The sequence below is a fragment of the Lampetra planeri genome, chromosome 5 (genome assembly GCF_965212315.1).
Source record: "Lampetra planeri chromosome 5, kcLamPlan1.2.h2, whole genome shotgun sequence".
In the NCBI taxonomy this organism is placed as follows: Eukaryota; Metazoa; Chordata; class Hyperoartia; order Petromyzontiformes; family Petromyzontidae; genus Lampetra; species Lampetra planeri.
Genome location: NC_136111.1, coordinates 17,351,910 through 17,378,165, shown reverse-complemented (window position 1 = coordinate 17,378,165; position 26,256 = coordinate 17,351,910). Strand labels below are relative to the sequence as shown.

Below are 26,256 nucleotides of genomic sequence, written 5' to 3'. Positions count from 1 at the left end.
GGGTGGGGGGACGGTGAGAGGTGGGGGGAGGGTGAGAGGTGGGGGGAGGGTGAGAGGTGGGGGGAGGGTGAGGGGTGGGGGGGGCAGTCCAGCACTGGCGCGCACGACACCACAGCTCCCGCGCAATGACGTCAACGTGTTCCCATCTGCGCGTGACGTCACATAAACAGGCGGAGTCATGGTGGGTGGGGGCGGGGTAGATGAGGGAGGGGGGGACGACTCAAATGTTGACGCATGCGCAGTGGGGCTCCTCACACAGACACTTGTCGCGCCGTTTTCGCCGCGTCGCACTCGAGTCGCCAGCAATCTGCGGGCTTCTTCATCGTCTCCAGCCCCCTCAGCCTCGCAGATTCACAGCCCCAGCACAGCCCTTCCCTTCCCACGACCACCAGCCTCCTCAGCCTGACAGTCCACGGCGTCATGCTGATGAGGAGGCCGGCGGCCGGGCGGCTGCGGTGGTGACGGCGGCGGCGGCGGTGGTGGTTGCGGTCTGGTTCGCTTGCGAGAGATCGAGGAGAAGTCGCCGCCTTTGGGAGCCGCGTTGGAAGCTTCGCAGGCGGTGAGAGGTGGAACGAGAAGAAGCGAGGTGAGTCTGGTTCCCCCCCCCCCCTTCTCCTGGTTGAGGATGGATGCGATGTGGTTTGTGAGGAGGTGAGGTGATCGACGTAGAAATTCGCGCACGAATCGACGCCGCTTCGGGTTTAATTCGTTGACTGAAATTGGGGGTGACAACGGAGCCGAATTGTGGGGGAGGAGGATGAGGAGGAGGAGGGAATTAATCTTCGTCCTTTCTCTCACAGGAAGACCAAACAGGGGCTGATTTGAGGTGGTGTTTCTTTAGTCTGATCTGGGTGACATTTAGTTTCGGAAGATGATGACGTGGTGATTGATCCATCTGCATCGGCGGTAGGTCCAGGTGATGTTCAAGTGATTGAGTTTGGTGGATGTGATGATGTGCTCGGGTGGTCAGTTTGATGAGGTGAAACAGCCTCCGATTCGTATTATGGTGACGAGTTGTAGATTATTAGATGGGCATTTTATTTAATTGAGGTGATGATGGGGGTTGGTTGTGTTGATGACTCGAGCGTGTTGTTGATGTCAAGTAGATTCAGTGTGGTGGGTCACGTTTGATGGAGTAGTTTGAGTCTGCTCGATGATGTGGATCTGGCACCGATTCGGATGACTGAGTTTTTTAGTACGAGGCAGACTGTGATCATTAAACTGTTGAGTCTGGACCGAATGATGAGCTGCATTCGGCTGAGATCCCAATTATGAGGTGGATTAGTCTGATCCACGTGCAGAGTTTTAGTTTGTACTGCAGATGTGGTTTAGTTTCATACAGATAGTGGCGAGGTTGACCACACCCTCAGATGCAGATGTCGGTGAGGTGTAGCAGTCATCTCTCCAGGTTCGCGAACATTGCCACCACCATCACCGCCACCCCGTGTGTAAGAAGTCTGCAGTGGTTGTATCATACAGAAACTCTCCACCATCGCTACAAGAATGAGGAATTTGCACCTCTGGCATAGAACAGGGATGAGCGCTACCCCACACCCATTTCGGTGTCGAGATACTGTACTTTCACAATTGTTGTCATCGTGGTAGGTGCCTCCGCCCGCCTAAAATCTAACCCAACAATTTCGCCAACATTGATCAACGCAACTTCACACTCGTATGAAGACAAGAGAGACGGGGACAGCTGAGATATTGTGGTTGTTATCTCTTCAGCCCTTGACGTTGGTGGTCATCTCTTGGCATCCACCTGAGATGGCTTCGAATAACTTCTCGCCCCGTGCCTCCCGCTCACAGATGAACTCCTCTTTCATGGAGGCAAACCGGTCCCTGGCCGTGGCGGCCACGGAGGCCGTGGCGGCACTGGTGCCATCGTCCGGGGGGACCGCCGAGACAACCGTCACGCTGGCGCCCATCGGCCCCACAATTGCCCCCGACCATGGCAACGCCACGCTGCCGCTCATCTTCCTGCAGACGTCGGCCGCGCAGGCCATCTCGGGCTTCTTCGCGTGGTGCGCGCTGCTCATCACCTTCCACCAGGTGAGTGCGTGGTTGACGGTGGGGGCAGGTGTAGCACATGGGCAGCGGTAGTGTAGCGGTCGGCGTGCTGTGCTACGTTCACGGCCAACACCAGTGACGATTATCTGAACCAGTCCTGGGCCTCCCCTTGGTCGACTCAGCCTCAAATAAATAGCTAGTACGGTGTGTAAACATCGTCTCTAGGGAGACAAAGGCGGTCAGGCGTGGTGCTGGCCACCCACCCCCTCGTGTGCCGTTCCGGCCTTCATAGGTGCTTGCTAACAGCACTTGCCCCAACAGCATGTTAAGGCTATACGGGGATCTTTGTTTTTTGTAGTAGGTGTTGTAAGTTTGGCCAGTGTGCTAGTTTGGCAAGTTTGGATGGTGCTACTGGTGTGGTATGTTTAGTTGGCAGCACAGGTGGGAATTGAGTGACAGGTGTGGTAGGTGTGGCGCATGAGTAAGGTTTCCTAGGTGGTACTGGTGGGGCTGGTGTGAGTGGTTGGTGTATTTTTTCCTCCATAATTCCTGTGTAGTGAGGTTGATTGGCTCCCGAGTCCTTTGAGATATAGGTGTTTGATAGTTACGTAGCTACAATTTTATAAGTTTTGAAGGTTTTTTTTGGCTCTTATTTCAATTAGGATTTTAACCTCCGTCTTTTTGCGAAATTATGAATTCCGTTGTCAGTCTGTATTTGACCAGGCAACAGCTCACTGAGGGAGCCGAGGTCTTCAGTAAATAAAAACATGGGTCGCAGGTTAGACCTATGTATATGAATACCATTAGAACACTATTCTTAAGTGATTGTCCAAGACCCTGTGACGTAATTGGGGAGTGGAGGTCGTGCTGTTGTCATCACCCTGAACGTTACTCCCAGCCGAATTGTCAAATATATTATGGCCCTTGCGTAACTGCAGGTTCAAAGTCTCTGGCGAAAGAGATAATCTCATGGGGCTGGTCACTTGAATCAACAAAGAGAGGTGAATTTAACGCGCGCACTCCCAGCTCGTTTGAGATTTGAAGTTTAACTTAGGGCAGCTCGTGTTACTAAACGCTTTTTGTTACAAAGTAAACACTCAGCGGTGGTGATTTCACGCCGTTTGCGTTGATCCGTTTCAACTGATGAGCGGAACGCCTCTACGGAGTCATGCAAGGTCAAGTTGGATATTAAAGTGCTGGCATCTCAGCGGTGCTTGAGCCAACAAGTGTCATTAAATGTATACTGTATATATTTTTTAGAATACGCTGAGCACTGTGTTTATTTTGGGCACTTTCTGTTTTTGTGCTCATCTTTCTTGTTACGTGATTCATTTCTTGCTTTTTATTTATTTTTGAGATGTGTTGATTCGTTATTTCCTTGGGAGGGAAAACTGATTGTCATAATTACATAGCGATTGTGATTGATATATAATTGATTAAAACAAATTTGAGACCTGCGATAAAATACCAAACATTGCTCTTTGATAGTTCCCTTTAGCAAGCATTTCGGCTGCAAGAATAGGCGTTCACGTCTTGACTCCTTGTAACTTGACTCTTCAGAAAGAGAGATCTTAGCCAGGCACACGATTAAAACATGCGCTCGGAGAAAACCCAAGCAGCGTGCAACATTCATTATATAACTTGGTAACAAAAACAGTGAAGAAAATAAGTTGTCATGTAAATGTACTCAAATCTCGATGCCTTTGTGAAAGCTGGGTTTGTAAACAAAACAAAAGCTTGCTCCTGGGAGAACCTGTTTGCATTGCAAACGAAAGGGCTGGCGCATGTGGTATTTCCTCTGCGCTCTGTGGGGGAAGCACTGCTTTGTGTGGCCACGTGACGGTGGGGTCACCGTGTGGCAAGCATGCTCAGTGTGGGTCATTGTGGGTTAGGATAGGGCACGGCGTGGCAAGCAGGAGAGATGCTTGCTTGGCAACATGGCTCTGTGGGTTATTGTGAGCTATGATCGATGACGGTTTGGCAAGCTGGGTCACTGTGGGTCATGCTGGGTTAGGATAGGTTTTGGTGTGGCGAGCGAACTCCGTGTGGCAAACTAGTTCAGATATGGGTTATGGTGGGTTAGGATGGGAGATGGTGGGTGATGTTGGATCAGAGCAGGTGACAGTTGGTCAAAATGGGTCACTGTGGCTTGTGGTAGGTTACATTGAGTTATTCAAGGTCAGGGTTAGTATAGGTCATTGGTCACAGTGGATTAGTTTGGGTCATCGTAAGTTTCATTGAGTTAGGTTTGGCCAGGTGGGTCGCATTGCATTAGGTTTTGGCAGGGTGGATTAGGTTTGGCCACGTGGGTCATGGTGGGTTAGAGCGGATGATATTGAGTACATTTTGGTCATGGAAAGCCAATGTAGATCAGGGTTGTTGAGCGCTCATTACCGGGCTTCCCACAGACATGCACACGGGCATGCTCATGGTTGTGCTTACGGTTGTGCTCATGGGCGTGCCCACAGACGTGCCCACAGACGTGCACACGGGCATGCTTGTGCCGTTCACCGTCCCTTCCTGCTTGATTAGAAAAATGCAGAAAGCGAATGCGTACAGTAACGACTGAGAGAACAGCTCCTTCAACAACAAAAGCGGCTTAATAATGAGTGTGCTTTGTGCATTGTTCTTGCGCGCCGCATGTGCGTGCACAGGCTGGGGCCAAATTTTAATTTAATGCGGTGTTTAAAATTCACTCTGCATGAGCAGCAACTGTGAGAAAGACCCCGTTTGCTCATGGCGAGCTGAGACGGCACCATCAGGGCCTCATCACGAACCACACCCACCACCGAACAATGCCCTTGCCATTGCAAATAGAAAACGTTTATTTATTTTGGAGTTGACCTCTTGGGGCAATGATGCGGTCTTTTATGGGCCATACCAAGATTCATATCCCCTCGGCTGAAACTATTCATGGCTTCGGCCCGGAATCTAACGTCCGTTACGATCTGCCCTCTCCTGCTCGTTGAACTCTGGAACGTGTGGTTTGGGTGGTGTGTTGAGTGTTCACCTGTGCTGCCACTGGTGGCACAGGTTGGTGTGTTTGATACAGCGACACCGTGTCGAATGGGCGGCACTAATTTTGTTGCACGCTCCTCCTCACAGTGGTGGCGATGGCCCTGACAGCCCGGGTGCGTGTGTGTGCTTTGTCTGGGCTAAAAACACACTCGGCAGCCACACTTGCGTTTGTGTATAAAAATATATACTGTATGTATGTGTGATCAGTGCTGTAGTGTTTCGCATGTGATATTATTTCAGTTGACGTGGATTAGATTCTAGACCATGTACAACATCAATGGTGAATATCTGACTCAGTCCTGGCACTCCGCAATGTCACTTAATCCTTAAATGAGTACCTGGTGTGGTGTGTAAACATCAGCACTGGGGAGACAAAGGCGTATGGGTGTGATTCTGGCCCTCCTGCTCCATGTCGACTTTAATATGTGCTCGCTAACCAGAGCTCTTGCCCCAGCATTATCTTAAAATTTAGATGGGAGTTTTTGTCTTGTGTGTGTGTTTGTATGTGAGTGCACGTCGCTTGAGCGAGTGCATCTATATGTGAGTGTGTGTGCATTTATACGAGTACATTTGGCTTGAGCGAGTGTCAGTGAGTATATGATAGTAAGTGTGTGAGTTTGTGAGTACCTGTGTCTTGTGGGAATGTCTGAGTGTACGAATGTGTGAGAGGGAGTGTATGTGAGTACCTGTGGCTTGTGTAAGTGTCTGTGAGTGTACGAGTGGATGAGGGTGAGTGAGTGTGTGTGTGTGAGTATATGTGAGTGCATGTGGCTTGTGTGAGTGTCCATGCGAGTGTACGAGAGTACGTGTGACTTGTGTGAGCACCACTCTGCGCCACGCTTCGTTTAAAATAGACCCGGTCGCCCGATCATGGGGTGACGCCATCGGGGTTGCAGGGTTTGCGTGGACCCTTCGAGTGAGACAGAAGTATAATGTGTGCAGGGATCACGTGCAGTCACAGCTCATACTTTGGTTGCTGCTGACATCTGCTCATGCATAGCAGGTTACCTACCACAAAGCGAGGTGTGGTGGTTGGTGGTGGTGGCTGCTGCTGCTGCTGGACATTATAGTCGGAACAGAAGTAATTTAATGCGGAGTCGGCACGCGTTGTTGCCTGAGACAGCTGTTATAATTTAGGAGGCAGAACTTTGTGATCGTCGTGCAGATTTGTAAAACCCAAACGCGCTGGGCTGGGAAGTGTCCGGGGATGGCAGTATAGCGATTGGGTTTGTCAACTCATATTTGTAGAATGTTGAGTGTTATGCTGTCACATGCGTAGGTTTTCCCTGCCTACTCTGGCTTCCTCACATTTGCAAAATATATATTTTAAATTAAATATCCAAACATCTGAATACAGGCCCCTCCCTGAGGATGAGTCTCGAGACTTTATTGAGCGCGCTCGTGGGAAAATACTGTACATTACATTGTAAAGTCAATTATATGTTGCTTGAAGCCCAGTTGCAAAAGGCAGCTAAAGTGCATTATATACAATTGAAACAAAATAACAACGCCTTTACAAGACAGCACCTCGCGTAGACCCTCCATCGAGGATGAGCGATGCCTTGATAGCGACACGGCGCCGGCTGCTGTTTGTTTTATTTTTGCCCGGCGGCCATGAGTACCGGCGGATGATTGACCCAGGTCCGTATAATCCAATAGACACTGTAGACACTGGACACTGTGCCCATGCCCTACGAAAATGAAAGGTTCTACGAAAAAATTTTTACCATGTATTTTTTGTTGGATATCTTAGCGATGAAAATGAACGGGATCCTTTTAAAGATGCGTCATCCGATATGATAATCATAGTAAAACATTTTGAAGAAACGTTAGCTTATATTTTTAGGCTTGCCTTTCCAATAATTTCAAATAAAATCTGCTTATCCGCAGCACGCAGCGCGCTTCCGTCGAATTAGGGCACAGACTAAATATTTGATAAGCATCGTGCGCTACTGCATCCAGCGGCTGGATGAAGTCCAGCGGCTGGATTAAATACCGCGTGGAACAGGCGAGTGACAGCGGCGGTCGTAACATAGGCAGTAGCAAACTGTAGAGAATTATCACTGAAGGCCTACGAAACAGAAGTGCCTTGGGCCTACAAGAACCTTAAACCAGCCCTGGATCCACCCGCGGCCACTCGTTACGCCGTGGCTCCGAAGGATGAGCCTCGTTTGCTGCCATGGCAACAAGGCGATCGCCTGCTCTCACACCCACTGCCCCCTCCCTCCCTCCCTCCACCAACCTTTCCCCTTTTAAATCACCAGCCCACGTGTTGTGTCGTCATGGATACACCGAGGACTGCATGGTGCTGTCGCTGGGGGTGAGGGATTTACGGAGGAATCCGCCATGCACCTGTTGCACGATGCTTGTCAAATATTTACGACGGTGTCGGGATGATTTGGGGGCGGCTGGGTGGGGGGGCTGGCGATGTTGGCAGCGATTGGGTCGTTTGTTTAGCAGCAGGGCTCTCATTCGTTATGGGGGTGGTTTTGGTCGTACAGTTATAATGACTAACTAGCATAAGTACCCGGCGTTGCCCGGGTGAAAAATATATTTTTTAATAACCTTACATATATACACAGATGGGCTGCTACCCCTGCCCCCCCCCACTCCCAGCCACGATCTCCCGGGTCGCTGTGCAGTAATATGTACGGCCTATAGTGTGGTGGGGTGTCGAGGCCTAGTACCGTGCAGAGCCTCCGGCCTCGCCTAAATTGCCCACCCGGCTGAGGCTGGGTACAGGGGCCGTTACCCCCCCCCCCGCGCTACAATAATACTGTCTAATCGCTATAATTGTATTATCTACCGACCCTATAATAGTAATTGCACACATTGTGGTGGGGGGGGAGTGAAGAGGACGTGAAACTTTGATGAATTTACCTCAGAGTCGCGTGTTAATGCGTGCGCATTTTTTTAACGGGAATTAAAAATGGCGTCCACCCCGCAGCGAATGCGTCGCTACCCGTTGCCAGGGGCAACCGCCGTCCAATGAAACTGCGTATGGTCCGGCGACACACAGACAGACAGACAGATTTGCGATTTTATATATATAGATTTACAACCCTTTGTTAATACAATGCTGGATGAAGACCTGCTCACATCTTGTAGGCCATGGCGGGGTTTAAAAAAAATATTTTTCACTATCTTTGTTGGTCAGTGCAGATTCGTAAAGGTAGGCCCAGGACTGGTTCAGATATCGCCCGCCAGTAATGGGTATGGAATTCGTGCTGCTTGGTGCATAGCACAGGGGACCAGCCACTGCACCACCGCTCCACCCGTGTTTAGTAGTGAGATTAGTGAAGAGCCTTGGTACAAGCCTAGCAGTGGAACCAGGGAGTCGTCCGAGGCTAATCACACCCCCGACACCTTTAAAACTAAACCGGAACGATTACATCTGACACCATGACGCTGAAGCATAGGGCCCCCCAAAGCGCAGGGCCCAGGGAGGTTGCCCCCATTTGCCGTACCCTAGGGAAGGCTCTGAGTGGAACTGCTGAATTCACCCACACTTCACGACGCTTTGATGAATTGTTACAGAATCATCTTCTTGGTTCTTTAGGTAAAGTCACGTAGAAGGGAAATAATAAAAGAATAAAGATAAAACATAATAAAATAATTCTCAAGACGTTTCGGCCACAACGCAAGCAGCCGTCCTCAGGTGAAGAACATGTCTGTCGGAAAGACAGCGTCTGTCGTGAGAATTATTTTATTATGTTTTATTTTTATTATTTTATTATTCCCTTCTACGTGACGTTACCGAAAGAACCAAGAAGATGAATCCCTGCAGTCACGAAAGCTTTAAATCGAAAAATGTTACAGAATCAAGATATGTTTTAACATTTCAGTGAGTGGTATCACCTCTAGTGGCTGCAGGAGTGACATGGTCTCTACAGTCACAACATGACTGTGCACAAAACAGTAATTTTATACTTTTTTACTTAGTGGCAAAATCCTAGCGGTGATGAGTAAGGGCTTCAGTTCCCTGGAGTATATAAACGTGTGTCGCTCGTGTGGATAATGGTGCTCAATGAGGTGACTTCATAAGTAGCTTTTTGACGTTGTCTTCCAGGACTATTCACTGATATATGGTCGTGCATACAGCACTACGAGAAGTCCAAATTCAAATGTTTTTCTGTAAAACCACACGGCTCCAAGAGCACAGTCAAAAGAGTCATTGATTTCTTACTCAAATGAGAATTGAGGCCGTGCCAATCTCATGTTTACAGTGGGGAAAATCACCTCCGACGTAATGTGCCTGGGATGAGGTGACACGGTGATGTCACCACCACAGCGGCCTGTGTCCGAGTGGGCTTTTGCACTAGGATTGGTGACTCAATGTTGACGTAGCCATCGCTGTTGCTGTGGCGTCGTCGCTGTACCGTGAGCAGAGCATGTGTTGCTCACAGCAACCGATAACCCCTGACTGTGGCCCGCATGAACTCATAACTGCTGGATTGCTGTCATGAGAGAGCTGTGTAACGAGTGAGCTCGCGGAGACGATTACAACTCTTGCTTCACCTCGCCTTGCAGTGAGTGAGTCACCCTCGTGGGGGCCCGTGTGAGTGTATCAATGTGCTAGGTTTGGGGAAACAACCTGGTGTATGTGAATTCTGTGCAGAGGCGATGTAGCTGTGTGTGCATGCTTTATGGGAGGCGGTGGAGTGGTAGTGTAATGGTTGTCACACTGTGCTATGAACCCGGCGAACAGAGTTTACTCAGCTTGCTCACTGCCAATATCGGCTTCGAATGTCTGAAGCAGTGCTGGATCTCCCCCCTTAGTCGACTCAGCGACGCGGTCCCGAGATGTTAAATACCTCGCCTAGTATACAGGAGGTCATGGGTTGGATCCCAACCCTGACACATGTATATTTGGAGTTTGCATGTTCTCCCCGTAGTCGTCAAGCAGATTTTTCTCCGGGTCCTCTGGTTTTTTTTCCTCCACATTTATAAACATACGTTTAGAGTATTTGACTGCTATACATTTCCGCATGATAAGCCACTTCGTTGAGCTTTCATTTGTGGCCAGGTTGCTTCTGAAAAAAAGCTGTATAAGTCAGTAGGCCTTACCTGGTAAAATAAAAAATAGTTTAAAATAGTTTAGTTTTAAATGATTACACCGTGATCACATCAGCACTGGGGATACAAAGGTGGCCGTGCGTGGTTCTGGCCAAACCACTGCATCGTGCGCAGTGCCGGCCTTAATAGGTGCTCCCTCACAGTACTTGCCCCAACAGCCTGTGTTGACTACACGGGGGTCTTTGTGTAAGGGGTGGTGTCGGTGCGTACAATGTACCTGTGTGTGTGTGTGCTGGCCATGTTGAGCCTGTTAATGATCTGCCACAGGGGCCAAGTGTCGGCACTGGTTGTGACTGGCCGCGATGGCTCTGCCGTGTTTACAGATCATGTTTACTTCTGTGCCAAGCAGAGCCAGCCATTGACACGTTCGCCCAGATAAGACTGCCCTTAGCTCTTTTAACTGGGTGCATCACAAAACATAGTGTGGCCATCCGTGGTTGCCACCGAGCTTGAGTCAGGGGTTATAGGCCCCTGGAAATTACCATCGGACACTGCATATACTGCACTTTAAATCGGACATTAAAGACCTTTGGACTTTACTCTAATGAGTGGGTCAGTGTGCGCTCACACCATAGCCCAAGTTGTAAATAAAAAATACTCGTAGCTACATGATAACGTTTCAAATTACAGCTGTCTCTTTGTGAACAGGTTTGTGCTTTGCGATGCATTTGTATTCAGACGTTGACGTGAATCCATGTTGTACTGTAATCGGTAACCCTTCCTTGCAGAATAGATACATTTTGAATCTATCCATGGGCTTTCTCACTCCTGAAGGAATGGGAGATCCCAAAAAAACAGTGTCTCCTATCTTTAAAATGCTAATTTGGTTAGGGTTCGTGTACCTACTTATGTGTGTTATGATTCACCTCCCCCCCCCCCCCAGAGATTTGATTAATTGTCATTAGGTGAGTGTTATTTATTCATGCAGGCTTACCAGTGATGTCACTCTAGCTCACAACATAAAGAGATTTTTGTTATTTTTTTAAAAATCCTTTATATTAAGTTCGCTTGCTGGCTTGCGTGCTTGCTTGCTTGCGTGCTTGCTTGCTTACGACCGTGCAAATCTTTCGGTCGTTTTTTAACCCACTTCCCGTGATCCAATCGAGCTGATATTTTCCACACAGACTCGTTGTGCGAGACAATTAATGTTCGTGAAAAAAAATTACCAAAATTTTGCACTTTTTAGGTAAAAAAAAATTATTTTACATATATTCAAATAGAACTCATTTATGGCTTTGGCTGAACGTCACAGTGTAAGAGCCCAGAGCGTAACCCCTCCACAGGCCGTGGCGGAGTAGCGCAGTTGGTAGTGCCCTCGCTTCCCATGCCAAAGGTCGCTGGATCGATCCCCGCATCCTCCACAGGCGAATATATTTTTAAATCCTTTATATTAAGTTCGCTGCCACGCATATAAAGGATTTATAGTGAAAAACTTTGTTTTTACGGGTTATACCTTTGTCTGGTTAAAAGCATTCAGCCTCATGCCAGACAGCCTGGAATGCACAGCCTAGGTGTGGGTTTGTGAAATACACTTGATTTATTTAACTTTTCTTTTGGCCACTAATTTGCTAATTAATTCATTTAGCTTATCCAGATAATGTTAATTTAAATAAAGTAATTTGAAATGTAATCATTGCTATCAGTTAGATGTTTATTTAATCATTTTTACAAATACAATTGTCAGTGTCCCTTAAGTGAGCATGCGATGGTGCTCATCTGCTTTGAGGGGCCTGAGCCATTGGTGGATATTCCACATTTCTATGACATGGCCCAGTCTGTTCATTGGCCAGCCTCTGCAGAATTCGCGCAGAGTGGTGGAAATCAACTTATTGACACTGAAAGGGTGAGGATGCCAGTAATGGGTCACGCACGACCCCCAATAGAAGAATTTGAATTCGTGGCATTCGGATTGTGAGATGGATGCTCGAACCGCAGCGCCATCCGAATTTTCAAATTTTAATCGGCAAACTTAATTGATTGTCAGCTGCTGGTGGGCCTCGTGATTTGGCACGCAAGCCATGTGTTGGCAGGCGCGGTCTGTCCTCGCCGAGGCCGGGGAGGAGGAATGTGGCAGCGCCTGCTGCACCGGTACTGAGCAGGTGTGACCGGCGACAGGAAATGGTTGTGCTCTCGAATATGTCAGACACGTGGCGCTTGCTGTTGGCATTCAACCACGTCTCCTTTGCAAAAGAGGAGTGGCAACATGGGGGTCTCATGGGAAGAAATACAGGGTTCTCGACCGAACTATACTGCCTACCCCACCTACCTGTCTACCAAATTACTTAAATAGCCATCTAAATACGCAGAAATTAACCCATCAAACTACCCATGCACTTATCTGCTCACTCATACAGCAACTCGCACACCTACTGGTCCACCCACACAACAATCCACACCTACTAACCCACACATACTACAACAACAACCCATGCACCTATCTACACAAGCAACAACGCACACACCTACATACCCACACACAACAACCTACGCACCTACCTACCCACATAGCAACCCAATCACCTATCGACCCACACAAAAACCCAAGCACCTACCTGCCCACACAACAACGCACATACCTCAGTACCTACCTACTCACCCACGGACACTCACCTACCTACCTACCCACTCAACTATGAGCACACCTACCTACCCACCCGTATACCTGTTAACCTTATTCGCAAACCTTTCCCCTCACCTCGTGTGTGTCGAATGCCTGCCAAGTGCCCACACCACCTCTCCTCGTGCGCCACCCACGAATGCGTTGGCGTGCTTCGCAGCGCGACTGCGTTTCGCAGTCCATGCATTGTGACCAGACGCGTCCGCTCGCGGTACATGCCGCCACAAGCCGCCACAAGCCGCCACACGCTGCGCCACCGTCGCCCTGCAGGGCAGTAGATCCCCACCCGGCGGAACATTTTACGGAAATTAAAACGTCCAAACAAAATGTAAAAGCTAGAGCAATGGTCCCCCGGGCCTGCTTTGGGATTTCCCCGCAGGGTGGATGAGTGGATTGCGATTGGTGGCGGATCGATGGGCGACCGCCGGCGTGTGCGTGTGGGATGAGCAGTTTCGCCGTACGGTTGCGCATCGTCTTGCTTAAGGGGCCATGCCTAATGGGAATGGGGAGTTGTATGGAGGAATGTAGGGGACGGAGTGGGAAAGAGGGTGGGGTGGAAGATGGGCATGTAGCTGATTGGTGCAGGCAGGGCTTCTCAACCCATGTTGGGCTGAGGATCCCTTTCCATTAGTCGTGTCATGATGCATCGCACCGTTTCATCAATCAAAATTGATTCTTACGCTCATGAAACATGTGTCGAATTGCACGTGTGCGTGTGGCTGCCTTAGTTGCCTATATGGATGGATGGTTCGATGGGTGGTTGGATGGATGGTTGGGTGGTTGGATAGATGATTGGGGGGGTGATTCGGTGGATGGTTGGATGGTTGGCTGGTTGGCTGGCTGCCTGGCCCCTAGGGTGAGCACATTATGTTAATTGTCCTGACTCGTAAATCCAATTTCATCACAGCCGTTAGCTTGCATCATGCCTGAGTGTGGATGAGTAGTGACCCGGAATCTCAGTGATCAGTTAGTCAGCACCACCACTGATCATCCGGCGATATCCCGTAATAAAACTGCACGGTGTCTTGGTCATCCCATGCCAAGTTTTATCTGGTTACATCACACCATGTTTTAGTAACACTGTACTGGAATCTCCTGTTGGAAACGTGCCAAGACCTAGTAACACTTTGCCAAGTTTTCCAGGTGATGCCGCACCATGTGCTGGTTGTGCCGGTGTGGAGTGACTGTCCATGAGAAGGGACCGGTGAAAGTCTTGCCAACGGGGGCTGCACCTATCACCAGGATTCTAAAGTTGACCTCTGCTTTCAAATTTTTATTAAATTTTTTCGATGAGACTAATGCATCTTGTCGCTTGTTTACTAAGTGCACTGCTCTGTAAGCGTCTCACGTCTTGCTTATGTTGAAGTACAGTAAACAGTAGCTATGCGCAAGTCATGGATTCGCGAGTTTCGCATATTTTCGAGTGACTAAATATATATTAATTCCCTATTCGCGACCGGCCGGACTCCAGTATTCGCATGTGTACATGCCAGACCACCAACACCGGGGCAGTGCACGCACATTTTTTTACATTTGAAACTGTCTGCGAAGATTAGGCACGCCCTCTCGGCTGCTCGCTTTGTCCTCAAGGCTCGCAGTAATCCCGCTCGGAACTCGCTATTGTGCATTTTTTAACTTTATACATACTTGCAGTCGACTCGTTTATACATTTTTGTATAAACGAGTTGACTGTCAGGTCCATTTAAAAGGACGCAAATGCAATCAGGGAAAGTGTTGCGGCTAGCGCTCTCCAGAGTGCTAAAATGATAACTGTGCAGCGTTGTTATCAAACACCTGCATCTCCCAAGGAGTCATCCTTCTGAATTCCTCACCATCACCACCACCACCTTCATTGTCGTCGTCATATCATCATCATTAAAGATAATTAAAAACACGTTGTTTATAATGTATTATTTATTGTTGTAATTGTTATTAAATATTTATCATTTCCCTACCATATACCTATGTTTACTCGTACCAGGAACATAACCCCATTTGTCCCGTTGGAACAAGGTTTCTGCATTTTCAAATTCCACAGTCGTGAGCGTTTTCAATAACATAACCTTCGCGGATGAGAGAGGGTTTTGCTGTATTCTCAAATCGTCCCCCGCTTTGCAAATTTACAAATGTAAATTATTATATTGAAGGTTTCGCTGGAGCATTCGGTCAGGTGGTGCTGTGGCAGTGACTCACGTTCGGAAAATCGTGAATTCAAATCGTAGTCTGGGTTTGACTCGGCTCATCATCGTCATTACCATCATCGCTCTGTTGTAAGTGAAACGACAAATTATTCTCATCATTTGATTTTATAAAGCCTATTAAATACTGCAAGCATTTCAAGTTGAAAAATAGTACCACTTTCTATAAAGTGGTCCCTACCATAGAAATATGGAACTTTCACGACAGACTTGGGGCTGCTCACATAGATGAGCACCTCCCCAATATAATTTGTACAGGTAGGCACTTACATTTTTTTTGCTAGTGTACTGAAAAGTGACGATTCGTCGCGTCGCGTCGGGTGTGATAGTTCTATTTTCTGTGCTGTCAGCAGCCGGTATCACTGCCCCAGGTGGTGTTTGTGTACGTGTGAGATAGTGTACTGTGCGTGTGCAGCTATGCGCATGTGTGCGAGCGTGTGGTGGTCAAGTGGTTAGCGAACTGCGATAAAAACTCTGCGACCTGAGTTTGTATTTCCAGCCATGGCTTTCGTTCGTGGTGAGTGATAATTTCATTCATTCTGGGCCTTCGCTAGGTCGACTAAGTCTTAAACTGTGTACCTGGTGCAGTGTGTAAATATCAGCGTGCACTTGCGAGACAGAGATGGCCAAGTGTGGTTTTGACCACACCACCCGTATTGGACTGCCTCAATTCAGGCCTCAATAGGTGTTTGTTAACAGAACTTTCCCCAACGGTGTGTGTGTCAAAGGCTGTACGAGTGATCTGCTGTTATATTTGACGTGGAGGAACAGAGAAGTATAGGCAATATTTGTCTGCTTATATACAGTGTATTGTCCTCATTTGTGCCGAGTACATGTATGCACGAGCTGTTTCATGTGCACGTCTGTCCTTGTTTGTGTGAGTATCTGTACGCGTGTTTGGAAGAGTGTGCGTTGTGTGTTTGTGTGCCAGTGTTTGTGCCAATTTAGCGCGCTGCACTACGGACCTGGCAACCCGAGTTCGATTCCCACTCATGGCCAATAATAGTGACGAATGTCTGAACCGGTCTGGGGCCTTCCCTAGTTTGACTCTGCCTTAAATGAGTGTCTGGTGCAGTGTGCAAACATTAGCATTGAGGAGACAAAGGCGGCCAGGTGTGATGTTGGCCACACCACCCCCTTGTGTCGGCCTTCATTGGTGTTCATGAACAGAACTTGCCTCAAGAGTCTGTAAAAGGCTACACAGGGGATCTTTGTATCTATTTATAACACAGTTTTGCTGCCTCAGCAACTATTCAAAGGTTAAAACATATTGTTCCAAAATTGCTGAATGAGTAGGAAAAATCCACTCCCTCCATTTATATGCTTTAAAAAATGAATTGCGATGAATATTTGTTTAACGTATGATGTACATAAGCTCAGTCGGTCACTCGCTAGCCTGGCTATTGTGAGGCCACCAGTTCAGTTCCCAGTCAAAGTTGATTGAGCCCCACGAACATCACCATCCTCGCCGTCATTATCATCACTTGAAATAGAAAAGGCAACAATGCTTGTTTATGGATATACTGCCCCCCCCTCCCCGTCACAGAAATGTGGACTTTCCATCACTGTCTTTGGGCCACCCTACACTCATGAGAACAGGAAGCTAACACCCTGGTACAAATTGAAGCGAGCTGGCACACTTTGGACCCCGGTTAGAGTCGTGGCTGGGGCTATGTATGTAGCAGCACTGTTCATTTGGCAAGGGGGTGATGCTTTGATACGGAAACTGCTGGGTGGCTGAGCAATCGGCGGGCTTGCCGCTTGGCCATCTCGCATGCAATTGTGGGTTTGGTTCCCGCTACAGTTGGCTGGTAATTTCTTTCTGCGGTGTACTCAGCGAAGCGTGCGTTCTGCGAAAGGGAAGTACAAGACCTAGTGCCATCATCGACCGCAGGAGCAGGTCACTTTTTGCCGATGTCTTGCCACAAATCGCAAATGTAAAATTTGCCAAGAAATAAATTCCATGAAGTTCTTATGCAAGCTAACACTTTAGGGAAATTTACAATTGCAATTTTCTCTTAGATTCTTATGTCGATTTTGAATTAAACTGCATCGTTAGAATCATCTGTACGGATAGAAGAGAGGATGGGAGAGAGGTGAGACAATGAGGGACAGGGAATAGAGTGTGGAGTGTCGTGAGTGGGGAATGGTAAATAGTGGCTGTAGAATGGGGGGTTATTGAGTGGAGAATGGGGAGTGTAAAGTGTAGAATGGAGAGCAGTGGAGTAGTGTATGTATATTTAACTTATGGTTAGCAGTACTGTAGCGTTTAGCGCACTGCGTTATGAACCCGGCGACCCGAGTTCGATTCCCGCTCACGGCCAACACCCAGTGATGATTTTCTGAACCGGTCCTGGGCCTCCCCGAGGTCGACTCGGCCTCAAATGAGTACCTGGTGCAATGTGTAAACATCGCCACTGGGGAGACAAAGACGGTCGGCCGTGGTGCTGGCCACCCACCCCCTCGTGTACCGTTCTGGCCTTCATAGGTGCTCGCTAACAGCACTTGGCTATACAGGGGATCTTTGTCTTTGTATGTATATTTAACTTCTTTCGCATTGTACGTAGTTGACTGTGCTAATCGGAAGTGCAGGGGAAGGACAACAAACAAAGCACAAAAAACAGTTGTAAAGAAATGAGTTTTAAATCTAGATTTAAAAGTGCATAGCTCCAGTGGCTTCCTAATATCGGAAGGAAGAGCGTTCCAAACGGCCGCAGAAGCGCATATCAAAGTGCACGATGCAGTGGCCGTCTTTGTTCGATGGTTAGCCAAAAGCCGCTGCGAGGATGACTGGAGTTTGCGTCATGGTTTATGCTCCTTGACGCGATTAGCAAGGTATTGTGGTTAATTTGTGGCAAGCACTTGGTGTACAATAAGTGCAACGTTATAATGTATTTTTGTGTGTGTTTAGTTTGTTGTCCTTCCCCCACACTTATTAGTATGGTTGGCTATGTACGGTTCTAGATAAATACATACATATGTATTCGTCTGGTTACCGGAAGCCAATGCAGCTCGAGGAGCAGACATAGTCGTGTGAGTAGTGGTGTGACGAGCATAACGCCGTGCGTGTGTGCGTGCCAGATCTACGTGCACCTGAAGCACTACAGCTGCCCGAACGAGCAGCGGCACATCGTGCGCATTCTCTTCATCGTGCCCATCTACGCGTTCGACTCGTGGCTCAGCCTCCTGTTCTTCAGCAACGACCAGTTCTACATCTACTTCGACTCCGTGCGGGACTGCTACGAGGGTAACACCGCCGCTCGCCAGCGTGGCCTCGCGTGCACGCGAGAGCAGCCAACGGCTCACAACGAAAACCGCGATGCACACCTGCACCGCACCTGTGCCAGTGGTCCTTATCAGCATGTGTGTGCCAGTGTGAGCGTGTGTGCTTGTACGTGGAAATGAATGCCTGTGTGCGAGTGTGTGTGTGGGGAGCGGTAGTGTAGCGGTTAGCGTGCTGCGCTACGAACCCGGCGGCCTAAATTCAATTCCCGATCACGGGCAACACCAGTAACGATTATCTGAACCAGTCCTGGGCCTCCCCTAGGTCAACTAAACCTCAAATGAGTACCTGGTGTGGTGTGTGAACATCACCAATGGAGGGACAAAGGCGGTTGGGCGTGGTGTTAGCCACCCACCCGTGCAGGCCTTCATAGGTGCTAATCGCTAACAGCACTTTCCTTAACAGTCTGTTAAGGCTATATGTGGGGTCTTTGTAGGTGCTCGCCAACAGCCCCTACCCTCGCAGTTTATGTAGGCTACACGGGGCTATGTAATGTAGGTGCAGCTTTGTTTTGTGTGCCGTGCGTGCTAACGTGTGCTCTTACCCTCTTATCTTTTTGCGTTGCAGCGTTTGTGATTTACAACTTCCTGAGCCTCTGCTACGAGTACCTCGGAGGGGAGAGCGCCATCATGTCCGAGATCCGTGGCAAGCCAATCGAGTGCGTCCCGGGCACCAGTGTCACACACAAGCGAATTTGAATGTGTCACTCAGTTTGAAATTATGTGAATCTCAGTCTTTGTGGAGGAGCAATGCCAGTTAGCATTGTTGGCTACGTACGGTGTGAAAGAAGTTGAACATACATACATACGTACATCGTATGTGCGACTTCTGACCCTGCATGTGCATGCAGGTCAAGCTGCATATATGGCACGTGCTGCCTGTGCGGTCACAACTACTCCATCGGCTTCCTGCGCTTCTGCAAGCAGGCAAGCTCGCACGCCGGACATCCTCGTTGATCGTTCACAACTGTGCTCGGTTACTTTCCAAGCTTGCGGTGGTGAGACTGGCCTGAACCGTGAGAATTAAATGTCTGACACTGGCTCCAGGCTGCCAAGCGTCTCAGTGCTCATTTGAGCAGGAAGATGCTTTAACTTTTACTTGTCCGTTGAGAGCGACTTTTTTTGATGCGAGTGTCATCGTGATGTTGGGTAATTCAACCTCGCGCTGCCTTTCCATCGTCTCTGTCCAATACTGTTTCTGTCTGTCACTCTGGTCCCACACCCGATCTCCACTCTCCCGTCTGCTGCACGCTCCCTGTTCAAAATCTCACATTTCTCCTCCCTACTCCTCACTCTACTCCCTGCTGCTGTCTGCCACCCTTTCTCAGGTCTCTAACCCCACCCCTTGCTCCCCTCTTCTCACTCCCCACTACAAACTTTGAACTCCTTATATTAATCTCCACTCCTTACTCTCACCACTCCCTACATCTCGCTTACTCTGTCCACTCTTGACTCCTCATTTTATACTCCGTATTCCTATTGTCTGCTCCCTTTTGTCCAGTTCCCACTCGCTACCTTGGACTCTTCGCTGCCTGCTCCCTACACCCCCGTGTCTCACTGTATAATCGCTCTTTCCTCCCCTCCTCTCCCCCACCTCTCCCCGTGCTGCAGGCGACGCTTCAGTTCTGTGTGGTGAAGCCGCTCATGGCCGTTGTGACGCTCATCCTTCAGGCCTTCGGCAAATACCGCGACGGCGACTTCGAGTAAGGGGGGCTTCCCGGATCCCCCCCCCCCTGTCACTGCCCCGTGATCCCCTTCTTCACTCCCAGATTCCCTTCATCTCCACTCCTCCCTGAACCCTCTCATTCCCCCCCCCCACCACCACCCTTAATGTATGTGCGGGGAGAGGAGAGGGAAGGGGTTGGTGGTGCTGCAAGGTGGAGGTGGGGGGGATTTGTGTGGTCTATTTGTGCCCAGACATCTGCTCAGGAAACTGACTGCATTCAGGGCAAATTAACCATGGCACCCGTTCCACAAATAAATGGATATATATTTATTTTTCCGTGCCGAGTTTTGCGCTGTAAAAAGGCAGTCATCGCTTTTGTGCTCGATGACACAAAGGCTCCTCTTTAAACCACGCGACCCCCCCCCCCTCCTCCTTCCCCTCCCTCCCGTCCGGGGCCTTGTTATTAGCCAAAGCTGGGTGGATCAGTGGTCCATGATGGCTGCATCAGAACACAAAGGCAGCGCTGCTGAAATCCTGTGTTTAAATCCGGGTTTCAGCTCTCTGTGATCAAACCGGATTCTCAAGTGCAGCAAGTTGATGGTCTGAACCCAGTTACCAGTGAATGCACAGAAAACCCCCTGTCACGTTTAACTTTTTATTTATTGTAGAACAGCTCTGAGTAGTAAAAATCTCGGTGTGATTGACGTGTGATCAACTCTCTCTGCAACTGGATAAAGATGCTATCAGAGTGACCTGAGAAATAGTTCTGTGAAGTAATTTTCCAATGCCGCTCTCTTGACACACGGTGGTGCACTGCTCTCACTGCGAGAGTTCCGAGTATAGAATTCTTATTTCGGTGACGAGATATTAACTACCTCACCCGGTGTCAAGCAGGTCGTGGCTTCGATCCCAACTCTGACGCCTAATATATTTGGAGTTTGCATGGTCTCTCTGTGGTCTCATGGATGTTTTCTCAGGGTCCTCCGATTTTTCCCTCCACATTTAGAATCGGCAGGCGTTTAGAGTATTTGGCTGCTGGGTGTGGAGGTGAAGGGGTTTGGTGAATGTAAATATATTGATTACATGTGCACAGTAATGACACTTAACCAGGCAAGAGAAAACTATCTGTTTAGTAGTTAGATCTGGGAGGCTACATTTTGGCAAGAAAGTTATTGTTCTTATATCAAACTGTACCCACATTCTATGGCATCGACACAACAGCTTACACTTGCCAATGACATCATGGGGTCTTTAATGTTCGTAGTCGGCGCACAGCGACGATTCAACAGAAAAAATGATCAGGCAGCTGTCGCGGGAAACAAACCGTCAGCAGCTTTGTGTGAGGTCCTCCAATTGCTAGATCTAGCTCACATTAATGATTCACCGGTTTATAACAAGATACATCCATAAAGTGCCATATGTATAAAATTCAACAATTAAAATTCACATGTGCTGTACGTGATCTTGTTCATAGAAACCGCGCTGCTGCTATGCATTGTACATGAAACACAGGCATCGCCAACTCACCACTGCTTCCCTGCCCTGTGGCTCCCAACCCTGCCTTGCCATCCTTTTTCCACTCCCTCCGGTTCCGTCTCTCCTCTACCCCCCGGCAGCGTGTCTAACGGATACCTGTACGTGACGATCATCTACAACGTGTCCGTGAGCCTGGCGCTCTACGCCCTCTTCCTCTTCTACTTCGCCACGCGCGAGTTGCTCAGCCCCTTCGAGCCCGTGCTCAAGTTCTTCACCGTCAAGTCGGTCATCTTCCTCTCCTTCTGGCAAGGTGGGTGGCATGTAGGAGGAGGCGTGGGCGCACGGCGGCACCACGGGCACATAGAGACAGGAGACTCGGGCACACGAAGACGTGACAAATGTGACGCACGCGGAGACATGGGGGCATGCCTGAGTTGTGGAGACCTGGACGCATGGATATGTGGGCACACACAAAGGCACGGGTATGGGGAGTTACAGACACACTTGTAAGGAGACATGAATACAAAAGGAGACATGAATACACAGGGATGTAGGTGCACGTACGCACTGACACTGGGGCTCGTACGCACCCATGCATCTACATCCACATGCACACGTGATAGTGGACACGCACAAACATACATGGGTACGTGACAGCACACAGATACATTGGCATGCAGGTACATGAGCACCCTTGTATATGGTCACATGAATGCATCGGCACAAGGGCATACTAAGCAGACAGGTGTCCATGGTACAAGTAATCAGGTAGACGCCTACACGTGTACGTACAAATATTGGTTAAACACGCACCCCCACGCATGTTGGCCTCACCTGGGTACACTGGCTTCCACACACACAGTTCCCCCAGACAATCTACGGCTCAGGAAAATGACCGGACAAATCGCAACCTCCTCACGCCTATCCTGACCTGATCGCCTGTGCGAGCGACGCTGCTCGGCAATCGATGCCGACCGTACCTCCACTGTAACTCCTTCATGTCCGACACTTTGCAGGCATGCTGCTGGCGATCCTGGAGAAGTGCGGGGCGATCCCCATGATCTACTCGCTGGACGGCAAGCTGGTGGCCGGCGTGGGCACTGTGGCGGCTGGATACCAGAACTTCATCATCTGCATTGAGATGTTCTTTGCGGCGATCGCGCTGCGCTACGCCTTCTCGCACTGGCCCTACCTCAACAAGCGCGTCGACACACTCGGTGTGTGCACACGCACACGTTCGTCACGGAAGGATGCGTTGATTCATTAATGTTGCTTGCGTCATGAGGCTACGCGTTGGATCGTGTGCGTATAAGTATTATCGGATTAGCACGGTTACCTATGTACGGTGCGAAAGAAGTTAAATATTCAAAGATACATAATCTAATTTATTGAGTACCTTCACTCAAGGTGCTTGATATAGGTTACAAAACGGTGACAATATAATTATTTAGATGGAATGGGAGTACAAGGTTTGAGGAATGAGTGACATCGATAGAGGGTACTTAGAAATCACGGAAGGGTAGGTGAGGGATAGGAAAGAGTGAGTTGAGGGAAGAGAAAAAGGATGGGCCGATGGAGAAGAGGTGAGGTTTTGGGAGAGGGATGGAAGGAGGTTAAGGAGGAGGGGGACTGCTTCATGTACAGGGGAAGTATTCAGTCTATGGGCAGTGTTGAGTCTGTGGACAGTGTTGGGTCTATGGGCAGTGCTGCTTAATTTACGAGGACATTTATTCCAGTGGATGGGTGGAATAAGAAATAAGGACTGAAAACGATTAAAGCAAGTTACATGCAAATGATATGTTAATATGCTAACGTTACTAGCAATCCCAAATCGTGACAATCCATTGAATCGGTGAGGAGGGGGGAGTGGGGGAAAATCGTTACGTTCCTAATCCACATGCTCACGCAGCCTGGCCCATACTTTTGCACATTTACTCGCCAGCTCGCGCACTTTAATACGTGCTACTCGTCGCACACGCACACTCGTCGCACAGTGTTTGTAACGCGTCCCCGTGCCCACCCCGTCCCCCCGACAGGCCGGAGCGCCCCGATGAGCATCTCAAGCAGTCTGAAGGAGACGATGAACCCCAACGATATCGTGCAGGACGCCATCCACAACTTCTCGCCCGCGTACCAGCAGTACACGCAGCAGTCGACGCTCGAGCGCAACGGCACGGGCCACGCGCACACGTTCCACGCGCGCCAGCCGTCGGGCGGCGGGGGCGGTGGGGGGCACCCCTCGGCCCACGCGCACGACACCGAGAAGACGATGCTGTTGAGCTCCGACGACGAGTTCTGAGCGGCGTCGCGGTGCGCGTCCTAGGCGGCACGACCATGCCGCCGCTGCTGCTGCTGCTGCTGCTCCCGCCCCCCCCCACCACACACGTTTGCTTCTCCCCCCATCGCCCCACCGTCTTCCAACGCCGCCTCTAGTGGCGCGGCGAACTGATGGCAGCGCTCCTTTCTGTGACCCCCCCCCCCCGCCGCCCTTCACCACGAACGCCATTTGAGTCGTTGCTACCAATTTTGTGGCGCGTCGTGGAGTGTTTGAGGGGATGGCACAACCGCTGGGCGGTAGGGGGAGGGGGTTGAGAGGGGGTGGGGGGAAACACCGGAAGCTGCTCACCGTTTACACAATCGTGCTTTCTTGCGGTTCTCACTCTGGCATTAAATTCACTGTCGGGGGGAAAGACATGTAGACATGTAAACAAGCTTATTTCGTTGAGACGTTTTTATTTGAATTGAGGGAGAGGAATTATTCCATATGTTCGTGCATTCACAACCCAATGAAGCCGGTTTTTTGCGTGGGAAAACAACACGGATGACGCGGATTTTGCGCCGGCTTTCGGCCGGTGAAATTTACGGGAATTGTTGTTAAATCATCGTCGTGTTTTGTTTTGTTTTTAGTTTTTTTGTTTTTGAAAAAGAATTTACTGCATGGATGTCGGCTTACTAGGGGGGGCTAGGGGAGCGGGGGGGGGCGGGGGGGGGGCAGGAGTGAAAGGGGGGGAGGAGCTGTTAAGCAGCGAATCTCTGGAATTGCTGCAGTCGCGTCGGTGATCGCTTCGGGGTGCCGTGAATCCCGGAGGAATTTCGCGTCAGAACGTTTAGTCCGTAAATGCGACCAGAGGCAGGACGTTTATTTTGCACTGCACTTTCAGTTGGCGAATAGGCTCGAGCGGGGGGGGTGTCTGTTTGATGCCACTTCACTGCAAATTGACTGGCATTCTATAAATTATTGGTGTTTTTTTTTAACTGAGACGAATTTTAACTCAAGCTGAAGAAATGGCAAATCTGGGTTTACCCAAGAACTAACTTTAAACAACAAGGGGTGGGATTCTGCTCCCTTGCAACCTGAGTCACCGGTGGAAATTTAACATTGGTTATGGTGGGGACCAGTCTTTGCATAATAAGCCAACGATTGCTACCGAGTGGTGCTTTCTGAACCGAACCCTCACCCTAAACAGAACCCTTATCCCTGGTCATAATTTTGAACCTAACCCCACGAAGCCAAACTCTAACCCTAACCTGAGCTCTAAAGCTAAAGCATAGCCATATCCTCAGACCTTACCACAAATAAACTTAGCCCAAGCTATAACCTACACCCTTACCACTGTATTTATATTGGGATATTCTTCAGTGGCCTTTGTGACTAAATGCAGGATGCAAACTTTTTAATGACTAACCGAGAAATAAATATTCATAAGAAAAATAAAAATTGCTATGGCATTCAAACAACTTAGTAAAATGGTTCTTTTATTTGACTTGTTCACAATATATTATTGTGCTAGCCTCATTCATAAACCGACCCCAAACTCTATACCCCTAATCCCGAATGTGAAACCCACCACGTACACAATCCCTCTCGATTTGAGGCTTTCGTGACTGCAAGGATTCATACTCTTAGGTTTTTTCGGTAAAGTCACGTAGGTAAAAAATTAATAAAAGTAAAATAAAAAATCACGTTTCGGAGGCAACACAAGCTTCCGTCTTCAAGTGGAACCGTCACAGCACGATTGCTGTATCAAGTAAAGATACTTCCACCTGAAGACGGAAGCTTGTGTTGCCCTCTGAAACGTCGTGATTTTTTATTTTACTTTCATTAATTTTTTTCATACGTGACTTTACCGAAAAAGCCTAAGAGCATAACAATCCCTCTCACAAACCCTAACCAGATCCCAGGTGTAAACCCCCATTCCAGTGACCATCACCAGCCATAATCTACTGTTGGATGAATGCCTTTCCCAAGCCGTTGCCTTCTCTCAAGATCTTGCGATGTAACAATCCCCACCCAGCACACCACGCGCCGATCTCGTCGCTCCCAACTCTTCAGTGGACGTCCTTTCAAACGCGTTCCATCCCTTGGCTGCCACTCCGTTATTATCCTTGACCATTGCCCATCAACCCTTCGAGTCTTACGCAAGGCCGATTATTTTTCTTAACGGTTACAATTCTGTCTTCACCCTGCGTATATTCTCCCAGACATGTGTTGTATTTCAATAACAATGCCAAGCATGCATCCATCCCTTCACGCTTCTTTGATAATGTTTCAGTTTTTGTTCCAAATGCTTCGTCAATGATATGACATAACCCCGTATGTCATAGCATTGATTAAACGTTTTCTGCTATAGGCACATTGCTATGTGACTCTTTATTATCAATTTCCGATTTGCAAGAGCACTCCAACCTGCTGTCATCCGCCGACTCATTCCATCATTTTGATGCTGGTCCACTCTCCATAATTGTCTTTGGTGCATGCACACACTCTGCTCTGTTTTCAAAGCTGTGACCCTTAGACACATCTCCAATTGTTAAGCGAACTTGTTGAACATAACCTTTTTTTTTATAATGTATCATGTGCCCCAACCTTGCACCGTTCTCTATTATAAAGTTATGGTAACATTTCCTGCAGT

The 26,256-nt window shown here is 48.8% G+C and overlaps 1 protein-coding gene across 1 annotated transcript; it reads left to right on the top strand.

Moving 5' to 3' along the window:
• Positions 1 to 245: 245 nt before the first annotated feature.
• TMEM184B (transmembrane protein 184B) lies at positions 246 to 23,728 on the top strand. The gene is made up of 9 exons (XM_078594799.1): positions 246 to 586; positions 1,810 to 2,052; positions 18,001 to 18,166; positions 18,770 to 18,860; positions 19,053 to 19,128; positions 19,813 to 19,904; positions 21,484 to 21,653; positions 22,360 to 22,560; positions 23,380 to 23,728. Exons 2-9 carry the CDS (start codon positions 1,810 to 1,812, stop codon positions 23,640 to 23,642), a joined length of 1,302 nt encoding a protein of 433 aa, XP_078450925.1. The 5' UTR covers positions 246 to 586; the 3' UTR covers positions 23,643 to 23,728.
• The last annotated feature ends 2,528 nt before the right edge of the window (positions 23,729 to 26,256 follow it).

Excerpts from the sequence above, each read along its gene's own strand:
- TMEM184B (XM_078594799.1), top strand. The coding sequence starts at position 1,810 with ATGAACTCCTCTTTCATGGAGGCAAACCGGTCCCTGGCCGTGGCGGCC. Across the intron at positions 19,129-19,812 it reads TCCTGCGCTTCTGCAAGCAG|GCGACGCTTCAGTTCTGTGT; the intron begins GCAAGCTCGCAC and ends CCCGTGCTGCAG. Across the intron at positions 22,561-23,379 it reads CAAGCGCGTCGACACACTCG|GCCGGAGCGCCCCGATGAGC; the intron begins GTGTGTGCACAC and ends TCCCCCCGACAG.